Source organism: Saccostrea echinata, unplaced genomic scaffold, assembly GCF_033153115.1.
Source record: "Saccostrea echinata isolate AGI-Se365-2 ecotype Australia unplaced genomic scaffold, CSIRO_AGI_Sech_v1 ptg000042l, whole genome shotgun sequence".
NCBI lineage: Eukaryota > Metazoa > Mollusca > Bivalvia > Ostreida > Ostreidae > Saccostrea > Saccostrea echinata.
This window is the reverse complement of record NW_026889791.1, coordinates 5147062-5165949: the sequence shown is the minus strand read 5'-3', so window position 1 is coordinate 5165949 and position 18888 is coordinate 5147062. Positions and strand designations below refer to the sequence as shown.

Sequence of the window (18888 nt, the reverse complement as noted above, 5' to 3'; positions counted from 1 at the left end):
CGTTTCGTGCAAACCGTGTAGCGAGCGTGCAACTTTCGTGCAAGAATCGTGTGAGAAACGTGTAGGATTTTTTCGGAAGTCACTTTATTTTAAAAATGGCAATTGATGGATCAACATGCAATTCTGTGTTGTTTGTAACTAATATTATTCGGATCTATCATACCGGTGGTATTTTAAAAGAGAAAAAAAAATACGGAAACAACAAAATAAAATTACTCGGTAATGTATTACATATTTGTTTCATTTTCGTTCTTTTTTATTTAAATAAAGGTGGAAAGAAAATGTGTTCAAAGTAATTAATTATCTGCAAATCAATTTTAAAGTATTTGATTCAATACATTTTTACAGGGAGCAATACTGAACATTTTTTTAAAGAAAATTCATCAGAAATTCTTTTCATTCATTAATTTGAATCTCTTCACCATTTTACAATTATTGTATATAGAGATTACAAGAACATCTGGGTGATTAATACAAAATAATAGATAGATAAGACAGGCGTGAAAAATAAAATACAAAAGTTAGTGCATTGCTATGAATGTGAGGTATGGCAATTCTAGGCCGGGGAGCACAATTAATTTTTTTTCTTTATAAACGAACATAATTTTCTTAAAAACAATTTTAGAACGATGAGTCATTTATAGTCTTTTTATGCATAAAATTGGTTGATTCATAATTGTCATATAAATGAATTATAATTCATATGCATCGGTAAATACAGATTTAAATATTTCGGAGGGGGGGGGGGGGGGGGTGTCAAATGAAAACACACAAACTTTGAGCTTTCGTTGTAAACAAGTTTTTATAGATAATTTTGTTTTTAAAGAAAATTATTGCTTTTTTCGGGGTGCTCCCGATGCATCCCTTACCCTTAAAAATATTCTGGAATCTTCTTTACACTTCCTACACTCTTCTTACGACTGTGATCAAGGTCATTTACAACAGTGATCACTGGCTCCGCATGCCGGGAACTGAAAACGTGTCCTGCTACATGTATTAGCTCTTGTCAATCATGGCTAGGATGACAACCGACAATAGGGATTGATTTTTAATTCGTGAAATTAAATTGTTTTATTAGTATTTAATGGGTACAAATAAATACCCGTGGATTTTTTTTCTTAAATTTATCCAATTATCTGTAAAGAGTGAATTAACTTGCCAGTCTATTCGTGAATAAAAAATTATAAAGAAATAAATCCTGAATAATTATATAGTAGTTGTTTTATTAATCACGCAGTTCTTGAACATAATTTTTAGCTTTCATTGGTCAGGTATACATGTACAGTGCCCACTGTCCAATCCGACAACTGTGCAATCCGGCACACTGGACTTTCCGACGTAATATTTTATTCCCAAAAATTTCTTTATAATTTATATAGAATAAAACACTGTATATTCCGACCACTGCACATTCCGAATTCCGGCGATTTTTTGTCAACAGAAGTAGATAATTACTTTATGATTTACCCTGAGTAATCCGACATAATTACACTGGTGTACCGTAATTAGCCGCTGGCCAGGTACATGTAACATGAATGTCACGTTTGGTCACAAGATTGGTCTACTTAGAGAGTAGTTAATTACATGTACGAGTTCAAAAGTGTTTATGAAAGCAATTATAAATGAACAGTTTTTGAATTAAAAATTAGGCAATTATTTCTCTTTGATGTTATATATACGTACGTCCCTGTTGTTATCAATTTTATTCTCGCATTGAAAAAAAATAGCATCCACGCGACAGAAAATAAAAAGAGTACATGGTGTTTAGATCGCCTTTACGTTACAGAATAAATAAGATTTTTAGCTTGAAATTAAAATCAAATATGCAGTCAGGGTCCTTCATAAAGCCATGTTATGAAAAAAAAAAAATGAGTTCGGCGTACTACTGTGTAACATGTATACAATACATAATTTGAAAGGCAGCATCTTGTCTTATAGAAAACGTTTCATTTCCGGGTTAATATACACTGAATCAAGCGAGGCTGTGTACATAAAAGATTCGCCGAAAGCAAAAAATATCGCTTTCATTTGCCCTTTAATTTTAAAATATTACGTCTGTTTGATTAAAATTCAATCGCACAGTTTTAGAGTTACGTCCCGTTTGTATGAAAAGTCGCGTGAGGGTATTAATAGCACAGTCTATGTTGAGAAATAAACAATGGCGAAAATCTGTAGAAAAAAACAATACCACTGTGTAGAGATGGTAGACAAAATATTTACTTTTATATCGACTGTCAGTAAGTAAAAATTAAATTGCAACATCTCGAAATCTCGAAGCGATCGGCAGTTCCATGTTTTGTCCATTAAAAAAAAGAAAAACATTGTATATTACTGCAGAGTTTACTAATGCTATATCACAAACGCTGTTTCTCAAAGAAATACTAATCAGATATATTTTATACAGCGAAGAAACACACAATTATGCAAACACTTTGATAATTAAATACAAGTGTACTCTTAACCTAATGAAAAATGATTTTTTTTAATTTTGTATGAAGTCGTCTGACACTAATGATAATGCTCAGAAATATTCAACACTGGGTAATCCGACACACTGCCTAATCCGACATTGTTTTTATTTCCCGCAGCATGTCGGATAAGACAGGTTTCACTGTATATTGAATGTATTGTTAAGAGCCGCGACTATTGATTACATTTTTTTTTTGTCTAGACGGGGTTTGAGATCAAGAATTATACAAGGTGGTGGATATATTGTTTTTATTTGATAAACACAATGCCTCCCCGACTTCTCTACCAAATTAAATTTAAATGATCAATCAAAGTTTAATTCCCTAATGAAACGATATATTTACCATTCTGAATAAAGTAATGAATTACATGTATCTGGTCCCACTGGAGATATGGATATCTTTTTTTTCTCTGAATGGGCATTTGTTTCTTTAACATTTTTTACCCAATGGTATACTTACTGAAACAAGTGCCCGTTATATTTAGCCATGTACAGAAGTAAGATCTCGGTAATCTAAACCCCCCCCCCCCCTTTCCTGCATAATGTTCTTGTGTGATGCAGTGTACATATTACCTTAAAGTTTGCAAATTATAAATAGATCCTAATTTAATCAAATAGAATTATTTATTTACTAAATCAAAAAAAAAAAAAAGAATAAATCAATCAATAATTAAGGGAGCCGACTGGGGTTTTATTGTGTGAAAACTACTATAGAGAAACTCTTTAATTTTATACCATATGTACCTTACATTGACTTCGGTATACAAGCTAAGTTTAGTGAAAATCTACCGTCTGGTTATTTTTTAGGGACCATCTCAAAATACAGGTACATTTACTATAGGATTATATAGGAAAATACCATTTTTTCGCACTTCGAAGCAAATTATACAAATGCTACTCTAGACTTTTTGCTCAAATTATACTATTTGATAGGTAATACTATATTATACATTTTGTGCATGAAACACAAAATTCTACCGTCTGGTTTCCAGAGGGAGCATCTCAAAATGTCAAAATTCATGATATTTTCCTGTTTTTATGGAGTACAACAAAACATGATAGATATCACAGATTTACACAAAAAATAATAAAAATGATTGCTAGATTCTCAATTTCCTATGTTTAAAATTTCAAGAGCATGTACTTTATACTTTTTATTTTATGGCATAATTAATGACCCCGCTTAAAGAACTTCGGTTATTCATAACGTCAAAAACACACTATTACGACGTCTGTATACCCATTATTTGAAAAATCGTTCATAAATCAGTTATTTAAAAATGTAATTAGATTTTTTAACCTTAGATTTCCTAAATTTGTTAATTTTTATAAATTACGTAAAAATAGTTGCTTTAAAAGAGTAAATACGCCTTGTTTTACTATGCTGCGCGAAGTATTGCGCAATGAAAACCCCAGTCGGTCCCCTTAAATAAAAAAAAAGGAAAGGAAAAGAAAATCAATCCGTTTACAGAAATCATACGCAATTTAATCATTTTTTCCACACCAATAACTGAGTTAATTTGTCAGTAATAAAAAGACATTTTAATATCAAGCTATAATTGTAAAATCATTGAATTCTGTAAAAGATTATGAATTACAAATATAATTATTTTTTTTCAGTGCGTAATTTAGAGTCTAGTGAAAAAGATTTGTACATTAGACGATGATAGGCATTTCACCGGGCAGGTCACATACTCAATGACAACTATTAATTAATTACAACTGAACATTGAGTATTTTATCTGTGAATATAGTACTGTTGATGCGAGTTTTACTCTTTACTTAATCTAAATGATTGCAATTCTTAACTAATCTTTGACTAATCCGTGATAATTTAGATAAAGTTCGAGAGATTCCGAATAGAAAATCCAGATCGAGGTCAAAGCGTGCGAGAATCGTGTACAAAGCGTGTGAGAAATGTGTACAAAGCGTTTCGTGCAGGCTTTCGTGTTAACCGTGCAGTCTTTCGTACAAAGCGTTTCGTGTAAACCATGTAGCGTTTCGTGCAAACCATGTAGCGTTTCGTGTAAACCGTGCAGCGTTTCGTGCAAACCGTGTAGTGAGCGTGTACCGTTCGTGCAGCATGCCTGTGGGGTAGTAGCACATTTCAGGGTCTGTAATTTTAAAGAAACCATTTAAGATATATTTATGTAAGTTTATGCACTTATACATAATTTGGCGAGAATTTATCATCTATATCCAACTTTTTAGATTTCAATTTCAATTTTAAAGAAACTATTTAAGATATTCTCATCAAATATCATACACTAAAACGAATTTTCAAGTTGCATTACTAACATACCCTCAGTAAATATTATTTTCATAAATATCTTATATTTTTAATTTTATCATGAGATAGAATATTATTGATCTTTCTATTTACCATATCAAATTTTCTTCATATCATGATTAGACATAAAAAACATATTCCTGGAGAAAAAAAGTCTCGATTATATACAACTTATAAAAAACAAAAACAAACAAACAGAAAAAAACCCACACACACACAAAAACACACACACACACACAAAATGAAAGAAAAGAGAAAAACACCAGCATGATATAAAATGTTTTAATTTGTAAGACCAACAGAAATTCTATTGTTGGAAGCATTCACAGTTATTAGTCAAAGTTACTGATAAAATCTTTGATTTTTGGAGACTCTATCATTTGCAGTGATGACTTAGATTTTTTTTCTGAAATAATTTGTAATACCGCATAGTACGTCAACCAAACACGGGTAACGTCAATTTCTAGGTGGAAAGTATATAACATCCTTATGATTTGGGAGCATTAAATTTTTGTTTTCAAATTCTTAAATTAAAAGCCCATGCACGTAATTCAATACATTGACAGGTATAAAATAATAAATTGAAGGTAAATTTGATCTGGAAGTGATTTTTGGGAACGTAACTGCCGTGTACACTTTCAATAAAAAATGGACCTAAGGAAAAACAGATAGTTTAAGGATTTTTATTTTTCTTTAATTTTACTACGAGTTTAAACTGCATATTTAACTGCATATTCATATGCATTAGCATCATTGTGTTTACCAGTCATAACAATTAAAAGTGACGTCATCGATACATAGTTCGAAACGTGCAGGCTGCGTCAAGTTTGAGGACAATTTTAGGGTACAGACGAATTTAGGGTATACGACGATATACATAATTATGGTTATCAACTTATCAGAGTTGTTTACTTTAAAAAAACATTTTGTTGCCATGGTTGAAAAACAAACAGAAATTTTGTGAAATCATTCAAGATGCTGTATTATAAAATATCTTCTTTTAAAGTTTTTTGCGTGATTAGACTTCTTGCATTTTCATGAATAAAGTGAATAATAATATCACATTTTTTGTATACAGATAAGCAAGAATATTCATGAATAGTTCATGAATTTTATTCATTCATGAACATTCCTGAATAAATTTTGTAAAATTATTCATGAACAGTTCATGAAGATGCAATGAACTTATTATTGGACAATTCTTAAGATGATGAATCTTCATGAATATGACTCTTCATGAATTATTCATGAAAAAAATATTCATGAATATTCATCAACTTTCTTTTATGAATAAAAATTCATGATTTGAAAATGTCCAATAATAAGTTCATAGGATCTTCATGAACATTTCATGAATAAAATTCATAAATAATTCAAGGAAAATCATGAATTATTCATGATCATCTCGCAGGGGCAGAGCTAAAAATGTTCAAATGTTAACACACAATGCACGTCGACAGACAAAAACAGATAGCAGTAGGTCACCTGAGTGATTTTTTCAAATATTTCTCTATTGGAAAGTATGGATGCATTATTTATCTATTTTTACTACATTGACTATAGATCAAGATATGACACACCCTCAGGTCATAAACAATATTTGTGTGAAGTGGAAACTCCCAACATCCCAACATTATTTGCCATAAGAAAGATATGGACTGGACATAGATTATGAATTTTTTCTGTCACAGACCTTGAACTTGCACAAATGACCTTGGGTTAAGGTCATGACACACCCTCAGGTCATAACCAATCTTTGCATAAAATGGGAACTCACCCGAGTGAAGTTTATCCATCAGAAAGATATGGACCGGACACAAATTATGAACTTTTTCTTTCAGTTACCTTGAAATTGTTCAAATGACCTTGGGTCAAGGTCATGACACACCCCCATGAACAATCTTTGTGTGAAGTAGTAGATTCTAATGTTCCTCCATTAGAAAGATATGGACAAGACATGTTTGCGGCACAGACAGACAGACAGACAAACGGACAAGGTGATTCCTATATACGATTTATCATGACTTTGCATTTCTTTAGAAGACAAATTTTGAAGATTTTTCCCATGTATTCCTATGCAAAACTTTGATCACTTTTTGTCAGAAAGCTTTCATATAAGCCGATAACTATCCAACGGGGTCATGATTTGGACACTACCTGAGAATGCTTCCATATAAATATGACTGATCATGGCTTTGCTGTTCTTGAGAAGAAGATTTTAAAAGATTTTTCTTATATATACCCATGTCAAACTTTGTTCACCCATAGTGACCCCACTCTACCTCCTGGGGTCCTGATTTGAACAAAATTGAATCTTCGCTATGTCAGGAAGCTTTCATATAAGTTTCGTCTTTTCTTGTCCAGTCGTTCTTGAGAAAAAGATTTTTAAATAACCCCACCAAATTTTCACTATTTGTTAATTATCTCCCCTTGAAAGAGGGTTAGGCCCTTCATTTGAACAAATCTTAATCCCCTTTACCCAAAGATACACTGTGCCAAGTTTGGTTGAAAGTGGCCCAGTGGTTCTGGAGAAGAAGATAAAAATGTCAAAAGTTTACAGTTTACAACAATAACAATGATGACAACAACAGACAATGGACAAATTTTGATCAGAAAAGCTCATTTAAACTTGAGCCTCTGGCTCAGGTGAGTTAAAAAATCATTAGTCTGACCCTTAAATATGATAGCCACATGCATCAAGTAATATTCAGTGCTGCCAACATCATCAAATGAAAATTCATAAGTCCAGAGGCTGCTAAGGCCCCAGGCCGCTAGATATTTTCATTTTGATTTGTTTGAAATGATTTAGGTCACACATTAGCATAGAAACAGACAATGACAATACAAGCAAGCGCTGTAAGGATTATGACTTTTGTATTATAATAGTGAAACTGAAAGTGGACAGCTATGAAAATATAGGTATTTCAAACATCTGACAGAGAGAAATGGAGATTCTAAGGATAAATAGATAAATCATAATTTTAGATGCTCAAATCATAAGCCTTAAAACAAAATTGTAAGGGTTGGCAGCTCTGTAAACTGCCCACCCCTTTGAGTTTCATAATAACCATTATGGTGGATGGATCAGAAGCATGTTGATTGCAGAATTTTCACAAATAATCAAGCTTACCTTCCTAATGGTATGATTTTCTGTATCAGCTATATAAATAGCACCACCCTTCATTGCTACACCTTGTGGAGAATCGAAACGGCATTGTGAAAATTTTCCATCTTTAAACCCTCTGTCCAATCCACCTACACAGTGCTGTAAACAAATAATTAATGAAAGACAAAACTACATGTAGAAATGGGCTTATAAGATTCTTCATAAACTTAAAGAAGGGCATATAAAAATAACTTGGAAACTTAGCAAGCTTGCTAGGAAATTATGCTGCAAATTCCCACTGACTACATCTTTTGGAAATGTAATACCTCTGGTCATGAGCAAAAATATGACTATCTTCAGTCTAAGCATCATAAGAGGCCCATAGGCCACAATGCTTACCTGAGTAATTATCTTCTTTCTTGTTCTTTGTCAGCAGATTCTTCTTCCTATATATTTTGTAAAACTATGATTGCCCATTGTAGCCCCACCCTTCCTCTGGATGCTTCCATACATATTACTAATCATTATTTTGCTGCTCCTGGGGAAAAGATTTTTAAATACTTTTCTTGTCTTCCTATGTAATACTTTGTTTAACCATTTTGGTTCCACTCTGCCCCTGGGGTCATAATTTGAACAAACTGAACCCTACACTACATGAGGATGTTTGCATATAAATATGACTGATCATGGCTTTGCCGTTTTTGAGAAGAAGATTTTTAAAGATTTTTCCTAAATATAATTCACACGTAAGACTTTGTTTGCCAACAGTTGCCCCATCCTGTCCACAGGGGTCATGATTTGACCAAACTTGTATCTAGTATACACAATCTGAGAATATGACTAATCATTGCTGTTCTGGGAAAAAGACATTTAAAGATTTTTTCCTACATTTTCCTATGTAATACTTTGATTGGCTTGCCCATTTTGGCCCAACCTTGCCTCTGGGGGTCCTGACCTGAACAAAATTGAATCTACACTATGTCAGAAAGCTTTCACATGTTTCATCTTTTCTGGCAAAGTGGTTCTTGAGAGGAAGATTTTAAATGACCTCACCCAATTATTACTATTTCCTAATTATCTCCCCTTGGAAGATGGTGTGGCCCTTTATTGGAATACACGATGATAGATCCTTAACACTAGGTCAAAACAGAATTCTAATTCTCCTTTAGCGATAAATGTTTCTCCCCACACATTTCTATTGATTACTGAATGAACCCTCTTTTTCCAAGGATACTCTGGTTGAAATTGGCCCAGTGGTTCTGAAGATGAAATTGTATGTTTTTAAAGACAACAACAGACAATTGACAATTTTTTTTTATCAGAAAAGCTCACTTAAGCCTTTGGTGAGGTAAAATGTCATGGCCTTAAGAATTGTTACCTTCTTAGTAAAGTTATCTTGCTCTTATACATAGAATTGTGATAGACCTTTGCTAACAATTAAGCTACCTCTGTGCCAAATATGACCTCCTGATGCTTTAATACAAAATCCTTTAATACAAAAGTTTTTCTTTCTCTTAGAAATTCATATTTCAGAGACCTTCAGAATTTGACACTTTTTGAACTGTGAACTTGGCCTTTCTAAATTATTTTAGTTATAAGGCATGACATACATATCCTATTTTACTGTAAATGTATTATATTTAGCATGTAAGATATTTGAGGATACTGATTTTTGAACAAGTTAGCGTAGATTTGATTTAGAGCATTTCTAAATGTTTTTATTTATGTACCCAAGTGCAAGACATTTAGCATTGTACTTGAATTAGCGGAAGTTGCTTTCCGCCAAAGGCGCTAAAAAGAATACACAGCCAAATGTATTAAATTTACAGTATTACAAATTCAACCATGAAATACCTTTGAATAAAAGCATTTTTTTCACATTCTAAAACAAGCTAATTCAGAGATTTTGTGTCCCCTGCTTTAAGGAAAAAAGAAGAGCATGCGCAGACCTATAAGGAGCCCCCCCCCCCCCCTTTCCCTGGATTTGCAGAGTAATTAAATGTATGTACTGAAGGAAATAGAAAATGCCAATATGGATACATAGATATTTGATTGCTTATTCTTTAAAATGTGTAAATGACTTTATGAGAAGGTTTTTATACTCAGGTGACATGATGCTCAGATGTCATAACTTCCTCATTTCATATGTTGAATACTATCAATTAGTAAATCTAAAAAAATTTTAAAAAATAAAAAACATACAGGGTCGTCAGGGACCTCTCGCATCCAAAACGAGAATCATGCCCCCAGACCAACGAGGAACTTGACTTTGATACAAATCAAATGCAAATATATGTATATACATGTACTCATGTTCAATATTGTCAAATTGTACACAACACATGGTGTCTAATTTTGCCTTTACTAAACAGTTCTAATGGATGTAAATAGAATACTAGTTTTAAATGTAATGGGGACCGTTACAGATGTTCCCTGAATGCTCCCCAACTCCCTTTTGGTGTCTTATTACCTGTAAGCTTCATTAACTGTGGTAATCAAGTATTTTGGTCGTTTAATGGATTACACATGCACACATATGCATGCATGTGCATGATATGTTAAAAATGTCAAGAGTGCAACATCTTTTTGTGACATTTTGAAAATTCAATATTTTTTGAAGATCTGTGAAATAAATAATAATGGTTAATATGTTGGAAATAAAGACTTCTCTTATAATATTCAAAGTACTGGGCTTTACATTTAGACTGTAGCAACTTTCGTGTGACCAAGATGTGGTCATGGCTGAATGTTGAAAAAAATGTCATACCATATGTCAGGAGTGCAACAGAAAAAATGTAGTGTTGCCAAAAAAACTACGATTTTAATAATATGAAAGACAATAAAGTCAAAAAGGAATTTTCAAAGTGTAAAACAAAAACTGATACACAATTTAAAACTTTAAAATGTCATGTAAATCACAAGCAGCATTAATGAGAGTCAAGTATCTGTGCATACCCAACAATGTCAGGAGTGCAACATTTGATGTTTTGTTCCCCAGCTTGAAAAAACTTTTATCAGTATATGATTCTCTGATTTTTATGCCCCCGGATCGAAAGATCCCGGGGGTATATTGTTTTTGTCCTGTCTGTCTGTTTGTCTGTTTATCTGTTTGTCTGTCTGTCTGTTGTCAACTTTAACCTTGCCCTTAACTTTTGATTGGTTGGAGCTATGACTTTCATATTTCACATGTGTATTCCTTGTGACAATACCTTTCTTTGCTTACCATCATATTTGACCTTTTGACTTTGGAGTTTGAACCACTTTTGCAAAATTTTATGAGACTTTAACCTTGGCCATAACTTCTGAACAGTTGGTGCTTGGGGTTTCAAATTTCAAATGTGTATTCTTTGTGACAAGGCCTTCCTTTGGATACCAACAACTTTCACCTTTTGACAATGACCTTGGAGTTTGACCTACTTTTGAAAAACTTTAACCTTGGCCATAACTTTTGAACAGTTGGTGCTTGGGGTTTCAAACTTCACATGTGTATTCCTTGTAACAAGACCTTCCTCTGGATATCAACCTCTTTGACCCTTTGACCTTGACCTAGGAGTTTGACCTACTTTTGAAAAAGCTTTGAATTTTATCAAAAAATTTCAATTTAATGGTCATTATTTTTGAATTCACCCATAATACAGTTCATTTTCTCATGAACTATCATAAATGGGCATGGACATCTCCATTGTTACATCATAATACCTTACTTGATGTCAAAACTATAGTGCAAACTGTTTTGCTTTAAAAATGACAGTTGAATGTTGTTATTTGTGGCAAATAATCAGAAAAATAATGATAATATAAGAAATGAATTTAATTTTTGAAAATTTATGAGGTACATGAACTTCAACGCTTCATGCCAGCATATTTATCATGAAGCATTAAAGCGCTTCATGAAATATGCCGGCATGAAGCAACATAATTCAAGTCCTTATGAATCTTCAAAAATTAAATTCATTTCTTAATTGAACCCTGGGTTCAATATTTTATAAAAGGGGGGGGGGGGGGTGTCAATATTTCGCAGCCATCTTTTGAACCTGGGTTCAAAATATCGCTGGGATCAATATATTACTGAATTTTAGTTACAAAAAGGTTGCCATTATAAACAGCATCAAACAAGTTTGCAATTGATCAATCGATAGTTTTTTAAATAAAGCACTCTCAAGTCGAATGTCTGATTTCACAATCTTCTTACAGGGATCTGATAGGCCATATTTAAAAAAGTGTGGGCAAAAATTGTGCGGTTACATTTCTTTCATATTACATATAAAGAAATATTTTGTATCCTAGAACAAAATATCAATTATTCAAAAAAATTGAATTTGAGGAAAATTTTGGCCTATCTACTGTGTACTACCTTAAATGATACACAGTCTTGGTGACACAGATCAGGGTTTAAACTTAACTTAAATTTCCACTAGCCATGTGGGCTCCTAAAGTTTTATATTTAGGAGCCCACAGGTGAATTTGTTAGCCCACAATCTCTGTGATTTTTCTCCCGATTCTTTGAATACACTGGGACAAAATAAGTAGATACCAATTAAATATAAATACATTTATTTAAAATCAAAATTGAAGTTCTTACTTTGTAAAATTGGATATCATATATAAATTAAATCATAGGAAATGAAACTGAATTCAATAAACAATTTATTTATCCTTTTTTACAAGTGTAATATACATAGTCCCCTTTTCTGGTCATTGGACTATATATTGCTCCTTCAAAACTGATGAAGTGACACTGTCACACTGACAGTTTTGTTTAAATATTTTAATTGCAACATGTCTGAAATAAGTATTAACACTTACTATTCATACAATTGATTAAATGGAAGTAATTTAATTTGATAACTATCACGTATCAACCATTACACAAAGGAATGGAGGAAATTCAGACTAGAAAAAAAAGACAATTAATCTTCTTAGGGATTTCACAAATCATGAAGTACTGGTAAATGGATTAGATGAAGGATATTTACAAACAATAGGACGATGCTGCTTTGATTTATTTCAGTGGTTGGGAGTTTCAAAGCAAAAACCTTGGGAAAATGTTTGTTTTTCAGTAAGAGGACTGGGAATGAATTCTGGTCCCCTGCAGATTTTTAATTCGCCATGTGGGCAAACAAGTTATAAATTCTATGAGGCCAAGCCAAATTTTACTCGCAATTTGCAAGTGAATGAGTGCTTAGTTTAAACCCTGTAGATTTTCTTACTATACTAAACTGTACTACAGGATATAATGAAATTTAAACTCGTGGGAAGTTATCACATAAACTGCAATATGAAATCAACGTCTATCTTAATTTATTATAAAATATTGGTAAAATGATTAAGATGGTGAGTAGATACTTCTATTTTTCAATTTTAAGTTTTTAAATGTGTTTATACAATTGCAATGGATATTTTTACGACATTGCGATGTAACACAATGACATTACATTACAAATAATGACGTTCCTCATGCAAATTTCAATCAAAACAAAGCCAATATACTGTACTGTAGAGTCTCTTCTTGAAACAAGAGGCCCAAGGGCCTTAAAGGTCACCTGAGTACAAAAATTTAGAGGATCCATAAACTGCATGATAAATGAAGTTTTGTTGCCCAATAGCAAGAAAAATAGTACAATTAAGATCAACAATATAATTGGTCTAGTATCTTTCTATCTGTCTCCCATTTATCCCTATTACCATGCAGACTTTTAACAAAATGTCTATAAAATTATTACCTCTCACATTGGTCTCACTTGGCCTTTGAAGAACATTTAAAAAGATAAGTTATTTTTGTTTCATTTTTATTCATCTATTATTTCCAAGTATATCTGATTATAAAAACTATCAAAGTACTTCTTGTAATATACAATAAATGTTCTTGCATAATTTTCTAATTCTATTAACCTTTCAAATACATTATCTACAGTGATTAATTATCAAAGGTGAATGGCAATTTGGCAAAGGGGAATAACTCAGCTCAGTAGAATACAAATTAATAGAGCCCTGGCCAGGACCAGAACACTTGACTAAATGGTCCAGATGTTCAAAATTCTGGTAAAAATACCTTGCTTATTAAAACTCTTACTCTGTTTGCTTCCAATATGCCCAGTAGCAGAGGAGATTTTCAAAGAAATAATGCATTTTCACTATTTAACACAGCCCTACCCTAACAACTGAACCCATGACCTTGGGTCATGAAGGTACTCTCATCATCATAACTATGTAATTAGTTGAAGATTTTCAAAGAATTCACACATTTGCACTATATAATCAAATAGAGCCCCCCCTTCAGAGAAACAACAGAACCCCTGGGGCCACAAGTTTTAAAAATTTTGTAAAAGCATCCTTGCTCATCATATCTATACACTTGTTTCTTTGCTTTATAACCAGGAGTAGAAAAAAAATATTTTGAAAAAAAATTATGAATTTTCACTATATAATCAATAGAGTCCCCCCCCCCCCCCTCCTTTCACCAGAACCCCTGACCCAGGGGCCATGAAATTCACAATTTTGCAAGAGGCAGCCATGCTCATCATAACTATGTACTTAGTTAGTATATTTCATACCCAGAAGCAGAGAAGAAGATTTTCAAAGATTTAATGCATTTTCACTATATAATCAATAGAGCCCCACCCTAACACCAGAACCCCTGACCCAGGGGCCATGAAATTCACAATTTTGGAAGAGGCAGCCATGCTCATCATAATTATGTACTTAGTTAGTTTATTTCATACCCAGGAGCACAGAAGAAGATTTTCGAAGATTTAATGCATTTTTACTATATAATCAATAGAGCCCCGTCCTAACACCAGAAACCCTGACCCTGGGGCCATGAAATTCACAATTTCCGTAGAGGCACTCTTGCTCATCTTAACTATGTACTTAGTTAGTTTATTTCATGCCCAGGAGCAGAGAAAAAGATTTTCAAAGATTTAATGCATTTTCACTATATAATCAATAGAGCCCACCCCACCCCGTAACACCAGAACCCCTGACCCTGGGGCCATGAAATTCACAATTTTGGAAGAGGCAGTCTTGCTCAACATTACTATGTACTTAGTTAGTTTATTTAATGGCCAGGAGCAGAGAAGAAGATTTTCAAAGAAATAATGCACTTCCACTATACGATGTATATAGCCCCACCTTAGAACCACAACCCCTGACCCTGGGGCCATGAATTTCACAATTTTGGTAGAGGGCTCAATTTTTATTACAATTATGCCAACAGTTTGACTGCTTGATGTCCAGGATTGAAGAAGAAGATTTTTAAAGATTGCATTAATTTTGGTGGTTTTAGCCCCACCCCTCAGGCCCCAGGGGGGCAGGGACCATGAAATACACAAATTCCGTTCCCCTTCACCCATAGGTGCTATATGCCTAAATTGGTTGAAATTGGTTGAGCGGTTTCAGAGAAGCTAAAAATGTTCAAATGTTAACCCATGATGCACGACGAACGACGACAGACAAAAACGGATAGCAATAGGTCACCTGAGTGACTCAGGTGACCTAAAACTATAATAAATATCTAAAAAAGAAAAAACAGTTATAAAAAGCTAAAAGTCTAAACTATCTATATTGAAATCCTAATTAATTTTTTAGTTAGGCCAACATTTATTTATTAAATGATTTACGGGAATTTTTTTTTGAAAAATTGGGTCGGGGGGGGGGGGGGGGGGGATAAATAAAAATAAAATTCCACATTTTATGCAGTCAACTTTTTTTAAAAAAATTGGAAAAAATTGGAAAAAGTGTCTGATTTTTTTATTTTCAATTATTCAATAAAAACTGCCAAATATATGGTTTGGAGCTTAAAATATGATAACCGCAAAACAAAAATTAAAGTAGACTATAAAACCCTCATGAGAAATGGGGGAAATCCAAGGAATTTCTTATTATAATATTCATCATGACCAAAACAAGATGACCAAAGAAAAAAAAAGTTTATAATGAGAACTTCACTATGCTTACAGTACTGAAAAAATCATGAACCAACAAGTCAAAAATGGAAAATAAATTGTTATAAAGAGAATCTCAGTATAATATAAAACCCAGAATCATGTTGAAAACATGTATGTTACAATACAGCATATGTTTATGCATATTATCAAACTTCTGAAAGCTTGAAAGTATTCATACATTAAATAGCGTTTCGTTTGCAGTGAGTGTTTATATCTATTCTAAAACTACTGTATTTAACACACAACAAAATACTTCTGAATTTACAGTGATCTGCACAGTGCTACATTTGATCTTTTTAAAATGTTGCAAGTTTGAAAATGTTTCTTGGATATAAATGCAAGTTAGATATGTCACATTTTATTCTTCACAAAATTCGAACGTCTATTTTCGATTTCCATTCTTTTATCATGTTCATCACAGGTATTAAAATTGTAAAGGAGAACTACTGTATATGGTACGAAAGCGAAAGTGACGGTCCTGTCAACATATCCTCTAGTAAAATTATGCTGATCATTTCTTTTTTAACTCCAACTTAACTTCGTCATTGGACATACTCTAATTGATTTTTCCTATTAGCTATGGTTGACTTGGATAAACTATCGTGTATAAGGACAAAATTATTCTCAACTTTTGTAAAATTTGACATTTCTGCATCCATGTTGGCATTTTATACACTTCCAAAACGGTTGATAACAAACGTAAATTGATTGGATGATAATAATGGCTTTCAATGAAGCAGCCAATCAGAATTATTTATTTGCATATTATTTTATTTTATTAGTGCAATTGCATTGACTATCGGTGGGAAATTTAAAAATAAAATCAACAACAGGGACTTTTATTTTTATTTGGTTTTAGCTGAAATTACAGTCGGCCCTCCCGAAAATCATTTCATTAAAAAATGTTGGCCTTAAGGCATATTTCGATGTTCATGGCTCTTGCACTTTGATAAATATATCTTGAAAAGTTTCTTTGAAACTAAGCTAAATTCAAAGTGTGATGAAGGACATGGAATGACAGAAAACGTACATAACAAACACTATATGCTCTGGCCATATTCATGGGGGTGCATAAAACTGTAGTTAATACAACATCTGATTTTTATAAGCCATCTTTTGTGTTAATCTAGCAGGACACCATTTTGGTGTGTTACTAATAATTTTTGCAGTCATTCAGTATTCAAATATTGAAAATACTGTATGCATTTGATTATGAACATTTCATAAATTTAAGGTTCAATATTCTCTGAGAAGAAAGACAACTATAAATGGGATAGATGTCTACTTTTCCTTTATATATTTGTCAAGTTGAAATGTCTTTTTGTCCAATTTTGCCCCAAGAGCTATGCTAAAACAGTTTGTATTTTACTTAAAATATACAATTTTTGGAAAATAATAAATGTTAAAGCAACATTTTATATACGTGAACAGAGGAATAATGAACCTTAACAAAAAGTCGAATTTGTTAAGGACATTCTTAATTTAAGATTATAGTGCCATCAGATGTTCGTCGACAAAAAATCAGAATGCATTACCAGGGGTTTTAAAAAGATATCAATTGATGAAAATTCTTGTATAATTCAAAGAAAAATACACAAAAATTACTAAACACATACTCTAGATGGTTTGTTTATCCAAACTTGTTTTAGAAGAAGTGTAGCATATACAGACATACAAATGTCATGATTTTTCCATTCCTTGTAATATTTGATGTTTATACATTTCCTGTACTGCAGGCACTAATTATAATAAATTTCTCAACTGGTTGTGTTAGACCTTGACAAATGCCCATCTGCAGCCCCCCCCCCCCCCCCCCCCATCTTTCATATTTATTTGATATTTTCAAAAAATTATTCAAAAATTTCATATTAAACAATATCAAAATGGTCTTAACAATTTAAACTAACAAGCAGTTTTTCTGTCTAATTCCCAAAGGATACAGATAAGAGCTGCTTGATCAGAGATGCTCTAACAGAAATGATTGAGACAGCTAGCCTTCCTATACATTGAACTTATTAATTATAATCTTTAACTGGATGCATGTCCATTCATTACTCCCAAGGGATGAATGGATCTGCACTATCAGCTTTAATAGTCTGTATTGTAATAAAAATGCATATTTAGGCCACATAAATTTAAAATTTAGATTCTCATCCTAATTTGTTAAAAAATTGGGGAGGGTGGGTGGATTTTATTTTTTTATTTTTTTTTATAATTGAAAGTATCAACAAAACATTTGTATTCATAAGTTTTACATTATGTTAATTAATGCCAATATGAATAGATTTTATTGTTTTCATATTCTTTTAAATATCTACAGAAGATTCTTGTTATAGAAAATTAAAATATTTACCGGTATAGTTTTATTGACAAATTATCAAGTATACAGATACGGCACATGCCAAACAAAATGAGATGCTGATTGTAATAAATTGCATATGCATGTTTTCTCATCGTCCTTTCCCCAAATACCTTATAGTTTTCCAACAACTCCTTCTGCTCTGTGTGATATATCACAGATTTCCACTGTCCTCATACATTCAATCGTTCTAGCGACTTGACATGTTCGACATTAAAATATATATCATATTTGCAAAACAGGATTGTGTAAATCTGTAAAATATTCTACTGAAAAGCCTAGGCCTGAATAGTTTTAAAATTTAACATTTCCTTAGCACTATTATTCTCTAAAGTCTTTGGACGATGTTTTATTTTTTTTTAATGCAAATTCACATACAACTGGAGATCGTTATTTAAAACTTGACCATGTGTCATTTTCTTCGCCTGTTTTTACTTGGTTAAAATCTCTTTAAAAACTTGCTCATGCCAGTGATGGTATCTAGATATATTTATGTTATTTTTGCTTTTCTGCCTTCTCTATACTGACAAATTATCTTTTCCTGACATATTTAAACTGCTTTTATTGCCGATTTTTCTCCTTTCTTCACAGGTTTTTTTTTTTTGCTATAAATAGCGCCACGCGACTTTTAATACAGACGGGAGATAACTCTTAAATTTTGACCCAGATAAAATACATGCATGAAAATAATACGTTTGACACCCAAAAAGCAAAATA

General features: G+C 32.5%; 1 protein-coding gene across 1 annotated transcript in view; it reads right to left on the bottom strand.

The window, feature by feature from the left end:
- Positions 1 to 18888, bottom strand: part of LOC133200986 (NHL repeat-containing protein 2-like) — a 292659-nt gene that overhangs the window by 235478 nt on the left and 38293 nt on the right. The window contains exon 3 of the mRNA XM_061336792.1: positions 7891 to 8025. Coding sequence (XP_061192776.1) covers positions 7891 to 8025 — 135 coding nt within the window. The remainder of the gene's footprint in view (positions 1 to 7890; positions 8026 to 18888) is intronic.